At 35.9% G+C, this 16,740-nt stretch overlaps 1 protein-coding gene across 1 annotated transcript in view; it reads right to left on the minus strand.

Annotated features, from left to right (window-relative positions):
* Positions 1-16,740, minus strand: part of ISM1 (isthmin 1) — a 93,445-nt gene that overhangs the window by 11,961 nt on the left and 64,744 nt on the right. The window contains exons 3-4 of the mRNA XM_003758183.3: positions 11,285-11,549; positions 2,167-2,310 (exon numbers count right to left, since the gene is read on the minus strand). Coding sequence (XP_003758231.1) covers positions 2,167-2,310; positions 11,285-11,549 — 409 coding nt within the window. The remainder of the gene's footprint in view (positions 1-2,166; positions 2,311-11,284; positions 11,550-16,740) is intronic.

Raw genomic sequence — 16,740 nt, forward strand, 5'->3', positions numbered from 1 at the left:
GGTATTGTGCCATGATAAATAATGAGAGGAATACATTCAGAGAAACCTGGAAAGATTTGTATTAATTGATGCAGAAACAAATGAGCAAAATTAGGAGAATACTTGGTATGTGCTGTCAGAGAGGTGAGGAATTAAAGGTAAAGAATGAGACTTATTTTTGGACATGGGTAACATGGGAATTTGTTGTGTTTGACTGAATATTTGTTACAGGAATTTTCAATGTGTATTGGCAGGGGAAAATATGAGAGAAAGAAAAAAATTATTAATTGAAAAAATTGTTTAAAATTCTTTTCTCTGCTTTCAGTCTCTTCCATTTCAGTCTATCCTTCACATAGCTCTCAAAATAATTTATCTAAAATTTAAGCCTAACTATTAGGTCATTTCCTTGATCAAAAATATTCAGTGAATAAGCATCATTGCCTACAACATAGTATATAAATGCCACGGACTGGCACTTAAGGCCTTCTTGTCCATCTCATTTAACAATCAGGCTTTCTTCCTCCTCTCTTAACTCCTTGTTATCATTCTTCAGCATTTCCTCTTTTACTTGGGTCTTTGATGAAGAGTTGGTCCTTCTCTGTACTCATCATTATTTCCCCTTATATATTTTTAGAAGTTTGCCAGAATTGTCATTCCCCACTCTATATCCATTTCCTGCTATGATTGCCTCCTTTTCTTAGTTAAACTCGTTGAAAAAGCACTCAGCAGCTCTATTTACTCCTTTCACTCTTTTAACTTATTTTTCTAAGCTTGTATTACCAAGTTTTTTAGATCATTTGAATTAGATGTCCCAATCTTAGTGTGTTCAAAACCAAGATCATTATTTTTTCCCTTTAAGTCTTCTTCTCTTTTGAACTTCCTAAGATCCATTATTATGCAGGTTACCACCATTTTTTTTACATAGTTTAACATTTTATTTGTTAAATATTTCCCAATTACATATAAAAAATTTTAACATTAAAATTTTTTTTTGAGTTTTGAAGGCAAGCAATATGATACTGATTACACATGTGAAGTCATGCTATATACATTTCCATATTAGCCATGTTGCAAAAGAAAACACACACACTCAAATGAAAATAGAGAAAGTTTGAAAAAAGTGCATACTTCACTCTACACTCAGAACTTATCAGTTCTCTTTGTGGAGGTAGATAGCATTTTTCATCATATGTTCTTTGGAATTCTCCTACCTCATTGTCTTAGAGTATTTAAGTCCTTTATAGCTGATCATATTATTTCTTTAGGGCACTATCATCTTAATAGCTAACATTTACATAGAATTTACTATGTGCCAGGTACTGTATTAAACACTTTATAATTAACTATTATCTCATTTGATCCTTACAATAATCCTGGAAAGTAGATCCTATTAATATTATTATTTTTCTTCTTTTTTTTTCACCTGAGGCAATAGCGGTTAAATGACTTGAACAGGGTCACACAGCTAGGATGTGTTAAGTGTCTGAGATCAGATTTGAACTCAGGTCTTCCTGACTTCAGGGCTGGTGCTCTATTCACTAGCCAACTAGCTGCCCTACCCCTTTTAAATAGAAGCTAAGTAACTCCCTCAGAGTCACACAGCTAATAAATATCTGAGGGCAATTTTGAACTCCAGTCTTCCTGATTCCATTGCTCTATCCACCCATCACTTAGCCGCCTAATCTTCCCAATCACTCAAGCTCACAACTTCAGCCTCACTGGATTCCTCACACTCATTCTAACATCTACATATTTAATCTTTTGTCCAATCTTCTCATTTCTACCTACACATCCTCCCTTATCTAAATCCCTTCTTTTCACTTACACTATCTTGGTTCTAATCTTGTCTCCTGGAATAATACATTAGCTTCCTAACTGCCTCAGGTCTATAATCAGTTTTCCACTGTACTATCAAAGGGATTTTTCTAAAGGATAGGGAATTGTTACTTCCCTCTTCCAGAAAATAAAAGTAGGTTCCTATTGTCTCCCAGATCTCTGTACATTTTCACAAATTGTTCTTTGTTCCTGGAACATTCAGTTCCTTCTCATATTTGTTTCTCAATAGCCTTTCTTATCAGTATCTTACAGATTCTGAAATGCAAAAGCTCACCCTGAAAACTTAATAATCAGCTCTAGTAGACTGTAGTCTCACTCCAGCACTCCCCTGGGTCCCATTCCTCAACAAACCTGGGCAGTTTGGACGGTCACATGTTCGAGACTCTGTGGCTGTACAGGCGTAGCCACAGGACCTGGTTCGCTTCTGATTGCCACTTCCACAGGTTACACTGCAGACAGACCATGGGCTCCAGTCTCCTTCCCCATCAATGTAATCTGGATGGAATGAAAGGAGATGGCCTCTGAGGCTAGGTGCAGACACTCTCACACACATGCTTAGACAACTGGCCTTGTACAGAGATTCAGATTAGCCCGCAGATTCTCTGCCGGCCAATTTCATACTTACCAGGGACCACAGTTGAAATGCCACTGGATCAACTGGAGCCAGAAATACAATACCCAGCATTTTACTTTTTTCTAAAATTTCCACATTTTCAAAGTACAGAATCATAGAACTTTAATGACATAAACAGCCTTAGACATCACCTAATCCAAGATTTTCTTTTTACAGATGAGGAAACTGAGGTTCAGACCAATTAACACATAGGAGGTCACACAGTGGCAGAGTTAAGACAGGGGCCCTGAGATTCCTATTTCAGTGAGCTTTCTACTCTGCCCAATGTCTTCATGATTTCTACTCAATTCATCTTTAATTTCTTTCTAGTTTTGAACCTTGGAGCCTCTGCTCTATTTGAAAAGGTGATCTTAGTAATATTGAGATATTTGTGTGCTTTGATGAATAGATAATAAAAAGTATATAAAGTTAACAAATCATTGGTGTTGGATAGGGCAAGAATGGAATCCATATGTTTCTACCTGAGATTTAGCTCTGGTGCCAGCCTTAGAGTTGTTCAATGTTCCTCAGGGCAGGACTATTTCAAAAAAGCAATTCTCTCCTTTTGATTCTTGGCAGCTCAGAATTTTTACCATTAGGCAGGGTGAAGAGGCATTTTATGGTTATGTCCTGATCTCTGTCCATGAGAAGAAAACACATGGGCTGCTCACCACTATCTCCAATGGAAGATTCCCTTCTTTTCACCTCTCTAATAAAAATAATTTTTCCAAACTTTGATTCTTCTGTTATGTAGAATAAAGTTTTCTAATCATATAATGAAAGCAAGTATTTAAAACATCTTCTTGCTATACATTCAGGATATTTTGGTCTCCTTCTCTCTCTGTCTCTGTCTGTCTGTCTGTCTCTATCTCTGTCTCTGTCTCTGTGTCCCTGTCTCTGTCTATCTCTCCTGTACCTACTTGTTTGCATTTACTTATTGACTTCATTTTCCTTATTAAAGTAAAAATTAAAGTATTTTGCAGGAGCAGAATTAAGGAGCAAACCTGATATAATTAATGGTAAAGTAGACTCACCTGAACCCTGGCCCTGACACTTACTGGTTATGTGACCCTGATGGAGTCATTTAACATACAAAGGTTAACATCTTATCTTTAGATCTCTACATGTTCTATGACAGTTTTATGAACCTCAGTTTCTTCAACTGTAAAATCTAGGGGCATTGTGAGGTAAATCCTGTGCTATAAAAATGTGAATTGTGGTTAATGAGTGATTTTTTCCCCCTTCAAAATCATGGGTTTTAGAATCAGAAGAGACTTTGGGGGATCAACTAGTCCAATCCACTTATTTTATAAGCCTAGAGAGTTAAAGGAACTTGTCTATGGTTAAGAGTGATGAGCTTGGAATCTGGAAGACCTGAGTTCAAATCCAACCTCAAACACTCACTAGTTGTGTGACCCTGGGTAAACCACTTAATCCTATTTGCCTCAGTTTCCTCACCTGTAAATAAGCTGGAGAAGGAAATGGCAAACACCTTCAGTATCTTTACCAATTAAACCTCAAATGGGATCATGAAGAGTTGAAAATGATTGATCAACAACTACTAAAGTCACACAGGTAGTAAATAAGAGTCAGGATTCGAACACATTTCTTGCTCACCTTCTTAACTAATAGAACCCTCCCATGAACATCAGCAATGTCCTTGGAGAATTAATATCGGCACAGTTCCCCTTGTGTCAGGCTGAATATCCACACAAACACACATATACACACATACATTATCCACATATCACATAATTTAACTTTTTAAATAACATTTTTTAAGGGGAGAGCCACATTGAGTCTAACTTATAGCTAGAATTTTTAAAATCCATAAAAAGTGGCCAGTGGGAAAGTCAGAAGTAGCCTAGTAAATCACCTGGCTACACATCAGTTGTATAATAGGTGCCAGGCTGGGAATCCTGCCTTGGGACGCCTGTGTAAACTGTAAGACTCTTCAGTGCATTCCAACTGGATAGCAGGGTCACTGAATTCTCAATGCCCAACTAAATATATTCTTGGGCATTTGCCATCTAGAAGAACGTCAACTTGTAATTTTTCTTCTCTATTAAATTGAAATAAATTTGTTTCTTAATCTCCTGCAAAACTGGAATGGAATAGAATAAGCATTTATGTAGTGCCTATTTTGTACGAGGCATCTGCTAAGCACTTTATAAATATTATCTAATTTGATACTCATATCAATCCTGGAAGGCAGTTGCCATTATTATTCTCATATTATAGATAAGGAAACTAAGGTAAACAGAAGTTAAATGATTTGCCCAGCATCATGCATTTAATAAGTGTTGGAGGTTGCATTTAAACAACGTCAGTTCTCTATCTACTATGTCCTCTAGCTGCCTGTAAAATTAAAGTGTTTTGCTCAAAATTTCAAACCATTTTGGAAAATTACATTGGAACCCAAACTCAAATTTTATTGCCTCTTTCCCTTGTTTATTGTGTCTTTTCCTCATTTATTGTTCCTTGTGAATTCATCTATTAAATCTAGATTATAAAATTATGAAAACATCCCTAAAAATTTCCTTCCCTTTGAGGAATAGAAGATTACAGAGCCATTTATCATACTGGTAAGTAATTTCTTCTTGACCTAATTTTAAATGCTCACAAATGCAGTTCCTTTTCAAAATATCTTTATATTTTTCTTTACAAAATTAAATATAGAACATTTACATAGTACTATGCATAATCATTTCCACCAAAGATTAGCAATCTAACATCTTCCTGAGGAGCAAAATGCTTCTGCAGTTTGCCATTGTATATGAATATCAATGAAAATAACATTTTTTTGAGATCATACTTGTTTAATGATTTTGTAAGACAGAATGGGAATTTCTGAATGTGGAAGAAACTTGAAGGGCAGAATTGACTTTATTTTAAAAATTGTCCTTATAAATATGTATAATGAGACCTGGTTCATTCTCTTGTCGAACACAAATCTTTGCTTAAAATGGGGAATTCACATAGGGATAATCTTTCATTTTTATAGTGCTTTATATTTTACAAAGACAACAGTTGTCTCAAATAGAATGTGACTTTTGTTTCACAAATGTCTTTTAGAGATTAAAAAAAAAATCAGGGTGTTTTGGGTACCAGATTTTTGTAAGTTAGTTTCAGTCTCAGTATTGGGGCAGCTGAAGTCATTTGATTCAACTCATCTGATGGGGAAGAAATCACCCAAAAGGAAAAGCAATTTGATATAGTAGAAAGTTCACTGACATTCAAGAAAGCTGGCTCTACCATTTATTGGCTGTGTGATCTTGGGTAAGGTGTTTAACTCTCTCAGTTTGCTCACGAGTAAAATGTTCTCAATGATCTTTACATTTCCTTTTAGCTAACATGTCCTGTTATTTTATGAGTTTTGGGTTGGAAATCCAAAAATCTGTCTCTACCACTTACTAGGTTTGTGACCTTGGACAATCTGCTTAATCTTATTTGGGCTAACGTTCTTCATCTGTATAATGGAAGTTTTAACACTTATGCAAGCAACAGAATTTTTATGAGAATTGGATGAGATAATGTATGTAAACTCTTAGTGAACCTTGTACTAAAAATGGTAGCTACTATTATTAAGATAATTATGCTAATAACTGTGAAAGTTAAATGATTCTTACTAGCAGGGAAAATGAGTTACAGAAGTAGAAATGAGGGAAACTTCGGGAGATATAATCATCATTTCTTCAGGTTTGTGATAGAGAAGAAAAAAGCCAGGTGTCATTTAACTGGAGGGAGCAGATTTTGTGGGGTTCAAAGGAAGGCTGAACCATAAGGATAAAAATTCTACAAGCCAAGTCAGCCCAGGAGGGAAAGGAAACTCAACAATGAAATCCTGAAAACACTAAGGGGAAATCGTTTTGATAAGGATTAAAAAAATTGGAATTTTCTAGCAGAAGCTAGAAGACCACTTTCTAGGTATGTTTTAGTGGGATTGTGTGTGGGTGTGTGTGTGACTGCGAATTGTTTGAAGAGATTAATGTATGTGGATATGGATCCTAACAGTCAATTTAGGTTTTGTTTCTTTTGTTTTGAAAAATATATAGATACAAGATATGAAAGTAAAGGCAATTAACATATAAAAATATGTCATGTCAAGAATGGTAAATTCAGAATAATCTAAGGCAGCTCAGGTAAAAGACAAAGAGAAGAGAGTGTTTTATTTTCTTGTGTTAGATAAAAGAAGGGAAAGAACAGTTTTGGGGGATGGATGGGATGATGATAGCTAACAACAGAGAGAAGGCAGAGTTGCTTAATTACTATTGTGATTCTCTTTTCTCTGCAAAGGAGAATGACCTTTGCCCTGAAAATGACATGCAACAATGGATGTTATTTCATATATATATATATGTATATATCCATATATATAATACCTAAGATAAATAAGGAAATTTATAAGAGAACATCTGTCTGATGAATTTAAATCACCTGAGTTGGGTGAATAGTGTTGCCATCTACTAAAAGAACTGATTATTGTGTTTGCTGAGCCACTGGCAGTAACTTTGGAAGTGACAGAGAATGGAAGCTGTAATATCAAATTGGAAAAGGGAAAATGTCCCAATTTCTCCTCCCAAACAATTATCCATGTTCTAACAAGAAAGGAAAACAAGGAGGGAAAGGGAGGGGAGGGAGAGAGAAAGAGAGGGAGAGAGGGGAGAAAGTTCTCTATCTAGAGGTGGATAACTTTTTTCATCATGAGTTCTTTAGAACTGTGGTGGATCATTGTATTGATCAAAGTTCCACTTTTCAAAAATATGGGAAAAGAAAGGAGATAGGAAACTAAAGGCCAATGAATGTAACTTTGATTCCTGGAAAAATTCTAGGAATGACCATTAAAGAAATAGGTAATAGAAATCTAGAAAAGGAAATAGCTATTGTAAAGAGCTTGTGAGTATGGGTTTATCAAGAATAAGTCAAGCCAGAAAAATCTTATTTCCTTTACTGGATTTAGGGTTACTAAGCTGCTACATATACAGCTTACCAAGATTTTGCCAAAACTTTTGCTAAAGTTTTTCATACCATTCTTATGAAAAAGATGGACAACTGGGGACTAGATGATAGTGGATCTGGAACTGATTGAATGTCTGGATTCAAAAGGTAGTCATGAATGATTCAGTGCCTGTTTCAGCAGAAACATTATTGGCCCCCAGAGATTTGTGCATGGCTCTGTAACACTACAATGAATTGGATAAAGGCAGAGGTGAAATGTTTACCAAATTTCCAGATGACGCAAAGCTGTTGGAAAAGCCAACATACCAACTAAATAGAGTCAGTATCTGAAAAGATGTTTATAAGCAATAATATTGGGTTCAATGTGAGAAGAAATTCAATAGAGATAAAATATAAACACAAACACTTTGGTTAAAAAAAAACCCCACTTCATTACAAATATAAGATGGGGAGCCATGGTTAGAAAGCAGTATCTAAAACAATTTAAGTTTTAATGGACTTAAAGCTCAATATTAACAGTATGTTATGGAAACCAGGAAAGCTATTACAATCTTGGTCTTCTTTAAGAAAATCACAACTTCTAAGAATAAGGAGGAGACATTCCCACTGTACTTTGATTTGATCAGACTACATTTGTATTATTGTATTCTGGACACTACAATTTAGGAAATAACATTAAAAAACTAGAGTGTCCAGAGGAAGGCAACCAAGATGATAAACGGTCTTTTATTCCATGCCATGTGATAATAGGTTGAATGGACTAGGGATGTTAAGAAGACTTGGAGTGACATGATGGTTTTTTCAAGTATCTGAAAGGCTGTTGTGTAGAAGAGAGTTTAGATTTGTTCTGTTTGCCGGCAAAAAAACAGAAACAGGAACAATGGGTGGAAAATTTAGCTTGATGTCAGGAAAAACCTCCTAATAATTAGATCTTTCCAAAAGTGGAATGAGCTTCCAAAAAAGGTGGTTAGATTCCTTCTCAGTGGAGGTTTTTCAGCAAACTGGAAATGATTGACTATTTGTCAGGTATGTATTAGGAAGATTACTTTCTGAGATTTGCATTAAATTAAAAAGATCCTGAGATTTCTTCCAGCAGTAGAATTATGTGATTCCATCTTTGTAACCTGCCAAATGCTATGGAATAATCTTATAACAATTATTATATTATGAAACCATGTCTAATTGTAGAATGCTATACACCTATATATCTTTAGACATATTTGTGAATCCCTATTTTGTCTCTCTAGCCCTACACTGAGGCTTCTTAGATCTAAGTAGAAGAATTCTCTTACTTAGAGTTTATGGTCATGTGTCTATAACTAAAATGTTAAAAAATAAAGATTACCTTTCAAAACTTTCAAAAAAATTACAAAAAGTTAATGGCTAGATTCCTGTCTATCATGGGCAGCTAGGTAGCACAATGGACAGAACACTACTCCTCTTGGAGTCAGGAGGATATGACTCCAAATCAGCCCTCAGACCCTTTACACTTACTAGCTGTGTAACCTTGGGCAAGTAACTTAACCCTTATTGTCTTGCCCAAACCAAAAAATAAAAAAAAAACCCACAAGAATTATTTCACTTTTATCAGCTATTTGCTTACCTCAAGCAGATACGAAACTTCATCAATGGTTCTTAGGTCAAAATCCCTATCTATAAATTTCCTCAAAGATATAGAGGTTAATTAAAAATAATTAGTAAACCACTTTACCTGTTGAGTCTTTCCTTTCCTAACCTTGGACAATCCCTAGGTGTTGAAATAATGATGAGTGCTATGGTATGTAACTATTAAAATTCTGAGCTAGATGATTTTCTTCATCCTTTTTTTATTTTGACCCTCTGTGTCTCTGGAATGTTTTGAAAGCTCTTAAGAGTTATTCTGATTATGGGCATGTCTAAGGGCATTTTCAGGCATTAACATTTATGGCTGGGGGACTTTTTTACATTTTCTTTGAAAACCTGAGGAAGTCATCTTTGATGAAGTATTAGTTGACATGGGGATGCTTTGATGTTGGGATATATAGCAATAATAATAGGATATGAAAAAGAATAAGGTGTCAAAGATCTGGATGTTATTTATAATAAATCTATTATTTATAATTGCCTTTATGGATGTGGAAAAATTACTAAACTTCTTTGGACCTCAGTTTCCTCATCTGTACAGTGAGGAGATTGTGCTAGATAGTCTCTAGCTTCCTGTTCTACTTTGAGGGCCTGTGAAATCAACTTTAGCCTCATGTTTTTATACCTAGAAACTCTTATTTCTAACTTTCTAAATAATAAAAAAGAGACTATTTTTATTTTAATAAGAAATAAAATGATTATTTTATCTTTATTATTGTATCATCTACATCACCTCCCCCATCTCACAAGCCATAAGCCATTTCTTTTTATAAACTTGGTACTGTAATTTTTCTTTGAAAGCTTCTTCAGTGATCTGTGGTTGAAGTCATTTGAGTTCTGATAACAAAATTTCTGCCAGTCTCTCAATACTAGCTTAAGTCCTATATGTCAATCAAAGCCTTTCCAATGATGTTGGTCTTCATTTCTTTTGGCTTCTTTAAACTACAGTTGTTTTAGTCAACACCATTCAATGTAACATTTGTAATATTCTGGTGTTTCTTTATGTTTCAGTAAGAAATTATGTTCTTTGAAGGCAGATATCTATGTTTAAATTCTATTGTATTCTTTTTAGCACCTTACATATCAACTGAATGGTATGTGCTTTATAAATACTTGGAATTAGAATTAAGCATTATCCATTTGTCTTAGGCTGTGTAAAGTGCTAAAAATAGAACTTTGGGATGAGCTATTATAAATCTTGTCTTTAGCTGCCAATCTGAAAAGATAAGTTTTCTTTCCTCAAACATTTCAGTGCAATGTAGAAAAAAGTGTTCATATACTGGACAGGAGGGATATGGGAGGGCAGTATTTTTTCTTTACAGATTAGAAATCCACATTATCCATTTTCTTAGATGAAAAGGCATAATTGATCTGAAGGGATATATGCCATCTTCTCTTTGTACCAGTTTTTTCACTAGAAATGAGAAATCTGGTGAAAGTTTTGTTTAAGAAATGTTTTATCTAAACATTTCAGGACTAAATATGACACCAGGTGAGACTGAATTATAGCACTTTGGCTGCCTGTGTTTCCTACATATGTATAGATCTCCTCTTGTATTCTCCACATATATACATTCTCCCCTTTATTCTGAATGCATTATAGGGGGACAGTGTGTACTATAGAGAAAATATTTTATTACTACTTTCTTACTATTTTCAGACAGCAATTAGGCAACCAATTGCCTGGTAATTGCCATGAGAAATGAAAATAAATGCAGAGTTCTCTAGGTTACTGAGGACTATTACTTGCTGTGCTAGAATTAGCATGCAAGACATATACATACAAAAAATTATTTAGGTAACATTCATCTACTAGCAATCAATGCAAACTATAATATAGTATGGCTCTGGCAAAGAAAGAAATAAAATGAATTTTCTTCACTAGCTCTACTGTAACTAAATTATTTTTAGCATGGGTTTTTACAGTAAGAAGTTATCAATTTAGTCCTTCATCTTTAGATAGGAAACTCAATTTTACTTTGAAAAACAGAACAAAACAAAACAGAAACAACCCTAAAGACCCCTAGCTAAACAAAAAATGCTTCCCTCATAGGGTAATTGGTATATATTTTAAAATTGAAGTCTTACCAGAGAAATGTGGCTTGCTAGTGTCTCACTGGGGCTTCTGTTAAGTTTAGTCTTTATGAGATATGTTTCACAAATGAACAAAAGCCACATATTGTAAACTGTGTTTTACTTGGCTTTGTGTCAATAATGTCTCATCATTCTCATTTCCTCCCCTAAATAGTTGTATAACACTGAATGGAAACTCACCATATTCTGGCTGTTCTTTGGTTTCAAAAGTCCGATGGCTTGGGGCATGGCGATCCCATCCCCTGGGGGGGTTGAGGAAGTTGCTATCTTCTGTAGTGCTATCAAACTTGTAGTCCTGGTCACCACTGTTTACCCTTGTCAAGGTGGAAGACCTCTGCCACCAATTACGCCAATCAGGTGATGGGATTGGCCAGCTGGGCTTGTTTTCTGGGTGCAAGTCTTTCTCTGACTCTGTGTCTGGACCATCAACAACCTCTATGGTAACCTGGGGGATTCAAAGCATGCAGAGAGTGAGGGTTCATTATCCCGACTCACATCTCTAGGGAGTGAGGGTCTTGGGAGACTGTTGTAGTAGGAAGAACAATGGTTTGGGAATCAAGAGATTTGAAACTTAGCCTGATATATCTCCTAGTTGGCTGAGTAGGGCAAGTCACAAGTTTCCTCACTTATGAAATCTCCAAAATCCCCTGGTAATAAAAAGTTTGATGTTTTCATACTTTAAAACTTGCTATTGCAGAAGGAAATGAATGAGGAACACCTTATTAGGTAAGAGAGCAGTCTAAGCATAAGGCTATTAGATTCTAGACATAAAAAGAGAGGTCTTCATTTCATCACTAATGAAATTAAAAATTTTATGCAAAGCTGAAATAGGGGGCTAATGCAGGGTAGAGTAATCCATAATAGTCCATTGAAACTACCTGCCCTCCTATTGGACGCTGCAAACTTCTGGGCATTGTCATCTGCTCTGCCTAAATTTCCCTGCTCTTTACTTGCCATAAGGATACCTAGATTCTTCCATTTTCATTTCAGTTGAGCTCTCCTATATGTTGTCTGTCTTCTCCCCCTCCCTCTCCCCCTCCCCCAACTATATAAGCTCCTTGAGAGCAGTGATTGCATAACTTTTCTGCTTCTATCCCCACGTGCTTAGCATAGTGCTTGACACACTGCAAGCATTTATTTAATACATTTTTTATTCATTCATACGGAACAGCAGTCAGTTCCTTCAGATCTCCATACTATCCATAGACTCTGTTTAGCCTGAGTGATACAAGATAAAGGTAGAGGGTCGCTGATCTCTGGTCTAAGATTTGCAGCTAGAAAACCCGGGAAATTAAGAGATCTGGGTAAAATTTGATAGGTGCTCACTACTTCTTGGGGATAGCTCTTTTCCTGCAGCTAAAGCTCATCACAGATTAGTGTTGCCAAATTCCAGAACAAAACCCCTGAAGCCAGGGCAGGTAGAAGTGCCAAGGTTAGAACCTGCCCAGAAGTTAAAGCTTTTGCATTTTTAACCCACTCTGCCACAGCCACAGGGCTGACAGAATGGAGCTTCTTGGCTCTGAGAGACAATCAGCTTAGTGAGGCTTGTTCAAAAGACTTGTTGGACTTCTTTGGACATCACACAGCTCTTGCAACATCGCTCTGGATGAGTTATGTGTAAATGAATAAGAAACACACACTCCAAAATAATAAGGGCAAGCTGTGCTAGGCAGATGCCTTTTCGGTTTTGCTCTAACCCGACATTTGAGGAGGGATCGGAGATGTCCTGCCAAATCAAATTAGTATTTGCCCATCTATGAGACAAACAGCTCCTTCCCTTTCTGTTAGAAAGGAGGAAATATGTTAACTGAAACAAGCTTTATATTGCTTGCTTTGAAATTGCCAGTTAAATTATTTAGTTATGTTTCTTGCCTATTTAAGAAACTGAAAAGACCTTTCACCAGGTGGAAAACTACGAGTTCCCTGGGACCTAGGAGATAAAATGTCATTAGCCAGAAAATGTTTCCTTAGTTCCTTTCCTGGTGCTACTTTCTCACTCTGGAAGATCCTTCTGTCCTTAAGGCCTCGTTCTCTCTCTTTGGCAAGTTCCTCCCAGAACCTCCATTTTGAGAAAATGTTCAGGCCAGTCCCATGCCCACTCCTTCATTACTCTCCTAGCTCCACATCAAACTCTCTAGATTCCTCCTCTACAACTTGCACAAATATCTTCTTTTCCTCCCCTTTCCTTTTTTGCACCCTTCTGTATGCAATAGAATGTCAGTTTATTGAGGGCAAATACTGTCTTTCTTTTTGTTGGGTCTTTATTCCTAGTATATATTAAGCACCTAATAATACTTGCTGACATGTATGGAAGATACATATTGACATACGAGGCTTTTCACAAAAAAGGTCCCTGTCAGACTAATCAATTAGGAGATTTATTGTCTGTCTCCTACTCAGGTAAATAATAATAATGACAGTATAATGGTAATGGTGATGATGATAGTCTGAGGGGCTTGTCAATGAAGGCCTGAAAAGAAACAGCAGGAGTCTTCTGTCCTCTAGTTCTCCCCCAGTGATCATGCAGATGAAGAAGCAACTGCATCAAAATAATAATTAATCTTTTCTTCTTTAGGACCAATGGGCAGAGATTAGGGCAAGATATTTATGCCAAGAAGTGTAAGACTAATCCCATAAATATAGTAAAAGACATTATAAAACATTTCAATATAGCACAGTAATCTGTGAATCTGTGTTAATGCTTAGGCTTCTTGTCAAATGCCATATAATGTGTTTTTCTCACTCTAATATAGAAGATTTGTAAGTCTAGTATTACACTGGTACCCTAAAGGGGAGTAATGTCAGAACTCCATTGCACTGCTTTGATGTTCAGCATCTTTACATACATTGGTCTTTGGACTCTTTTTCAGATTCCTCCAAAAAAAGAATGGAAGTGGGGAGGAGGAAAGGGGGGAGAACATATTTCAGTACCTATTGTTTCTATCTGCAATTAGTGGCAGGGATAGGGCGGAGGGACGGGATTAGAGAACATAACCCAGGAAGTGGAAAAGACTAGAGCAAAAGAATCGTTGCAGTTCAGTAGTGCAGAACCGAGTTGGGCAGTTACAGGACAATGCACATATTTCCTCTTTGTCGACATAAAACCTTGCATTTACAACCTTATTCCCTTTTGACTACAGATGGAACAATTGAGATGCAGTGACTGTGAGGCTATTAAGAGACTGCAACAGGCCTAGACAGCCAGAGCCATACAAACCTGCAATTGTGGTAATAAAAGAAGTCTATGGGTAGGAGATAAGGTGGACTGTGCCCAACAGTTTGGTATTACATTTGTATGCAGACTGGAGTCAAAGTGATTACTTCGACAAAACAGGCCCTGCAATTTCTCCAAGTTGGGAATAAAAACAATTTCATGTTTAAAGTCATTACCGTCAATCCATGTGTTTAGAATTGTGACACAGATCCAAACAAAATAGGTTTGTTGGTTGGCCATGCAACGAGTAGCAAAATAAGTTTACTCCAGTTGTTATATCAATGACTGAATCTCAGCAATTTAGAGTTTTCTTTTTCCCCTTTAATTTGTACCCTCTCTGCTCCAAGTAAATTAAAAAAAAAAAAAAAACAACAACAACAAGGATCCTCCTTTCCCCTTGTTTCATTAACAATATGAAAATTTCATAATAGTATTTTTTAAAAAGAGACTAATTTTTAACCTAAAATACTACTAGGTCATGATTTGAAGTTTGTCATTAACCAGATTGTTAATTTTATTTATTTATTAAACCTTTTAAAATGTAGGGTATCCCAAAAGTCTTAGTGCAGTTCCAAGCTTTAATATATTCAGAAGTATGAAATCTACATACTTACAAAAAGCATCATTTGGAAAATTAATTATTTGCATTTCTCTTACACTTTGAAGTTCTGTGAATTTAGACATATGAGGCATTCTGTCATTATGTATTTCATATATGACAAATGACAAGTTTCTAATGACAAATGATACTTTCTTAGACCAGTGAATGGATAGTGGAAATTCTCTTGCTTAGTTAGCCTCCTGGATCATCTGATTTTTTTCTTCAATAGTCATGTTAAAACTGTCACATATGTATCAAAATTTCAGTCTTTAGATGATCCTAAGGCTAGGCTTACAAATGCAATCTCCTTTCAGTCACTAAGCCTTAGCTGATGAAGGTGTTTACAAACTTTGCTAATAAACTAGAGTAATGCATATAATACAAGGCAGTAGCTATGTTAAATTATTTTAAAATAGAAATGTTTAAAATTTTTAAATAATTAGCCTTACCACATTTTTTTTGTATGTGGTTGTTAAAGCTTAAAATTGCACTAATATTTTTGGGACATACTGGAGAAGAAATAAATCTTACACCTTTATTACAATAACTACTGACAGAGTGCTTTATATTTCACAAAGAGCTTTAGATACATAATCTCAACAACAACCTTGTATAGAGGGTACTTAGCGCCACTTTACAGATAAGGAAACAGCAATTTAGAGTTGGCTAAGCAACTTGCCCAAGTTCACACTGCCAGTAAATGTCACAGACATTTACTTTGGATTTGAATCCATGTTTCTTCTGGTTTCTAAGTCCAGTGCTACATAGTCACTATTTACCTATTTCTTCAGAGTCAAAGAATCTTGTTATAGAGCAGTCTGTCAGCTGTTACAATGTGAGGAGCTTGATATTGGTGTCAAAGTCTAGCAAATTTCCAACATCTAGTCGAGTGTTCCTAATCCTTTTTCTTCTTCCCCTTAATGAAATTATGTTTTTTTGTATTACAAATATATCTTGTATTCCATCTCCTCCATTACCACATTTGAAAGCATAAAAACCAAAGTTCTCTAAAGAACTCTCAAATAATGCAACTCTTGGCAGAATCTCTCTGACCTTTAAGGGAATTTGCCCACCTTGTGTGCTCGTCTAGACAATTCTCTTTGGGAATCCTGTCTTTCAAAGCCTCTAAGAGACATGGGAGAGTACTATGTAATTCTCTGGCTTCTTTCTACCACTTATGGAAGTTCTTTAAAAACAAACACTTTGCTTCCCCTTTGTTCAACAGGCTCTTCTAAAAGAAAAGGGTAATTTCTATTCATTGGGGGCTGTTTTCATCATAACTACTCACAACACAAGAAATACACCCACAGCTTCTTCAGAGCATGAAGATCTATTATCTAAATATATTTGTGAGATGAGAAGACAGGTCTCATTTTTGAGATAGTGAACTGAATTCCTCTAGATCACAGTCCTCAGCAGTAGAACTGGAGACTGTCTCCAGGTGTTGCATATATTATTTTGTCCACAAGATGACAGCATTATTCTTGGGGCCCATTCCTGGACAATCTTAGCACAAAAATCACTAAGCAGATTTTAAAAAGAAAACTGACTATACTCAGCATGTTGAAATTACTTCCAGTTCTCATTTGTACACAACTGACTGTATATCATCTTCTTCATTAGACTGTGAGCTCCTTGAGAGCAGGGATTATTTACCTTTAGGTTTTCTTTGTATGATCAGAATTTGGCAGAGTGCCTGGCATATAGTAGATGCTCACTGACTGATAATGGAACTTTCAATATACCGGAGATAACAATATTTGGGAGAGACCATATAAAGGTTTGTTGCTCTGGATCTATCTTTTTTTAACTGGCTAAGGA

Source organism: Sarcophilus harrisii, chromosome 2 (assembly GCF_902635505.1).
Source record: "Sarcophilus harrisii chromosome 2, mSarHar1.11, whole genome shotgun sequence".
In the NCBI taxonomy this organism is placed as follows: Eukaryota; Metazoa; Chordata; class Mammalia; order Dasyuromorphia; family Dasyuridae; genus Sarcophilus; species Sarcophilus harrisii.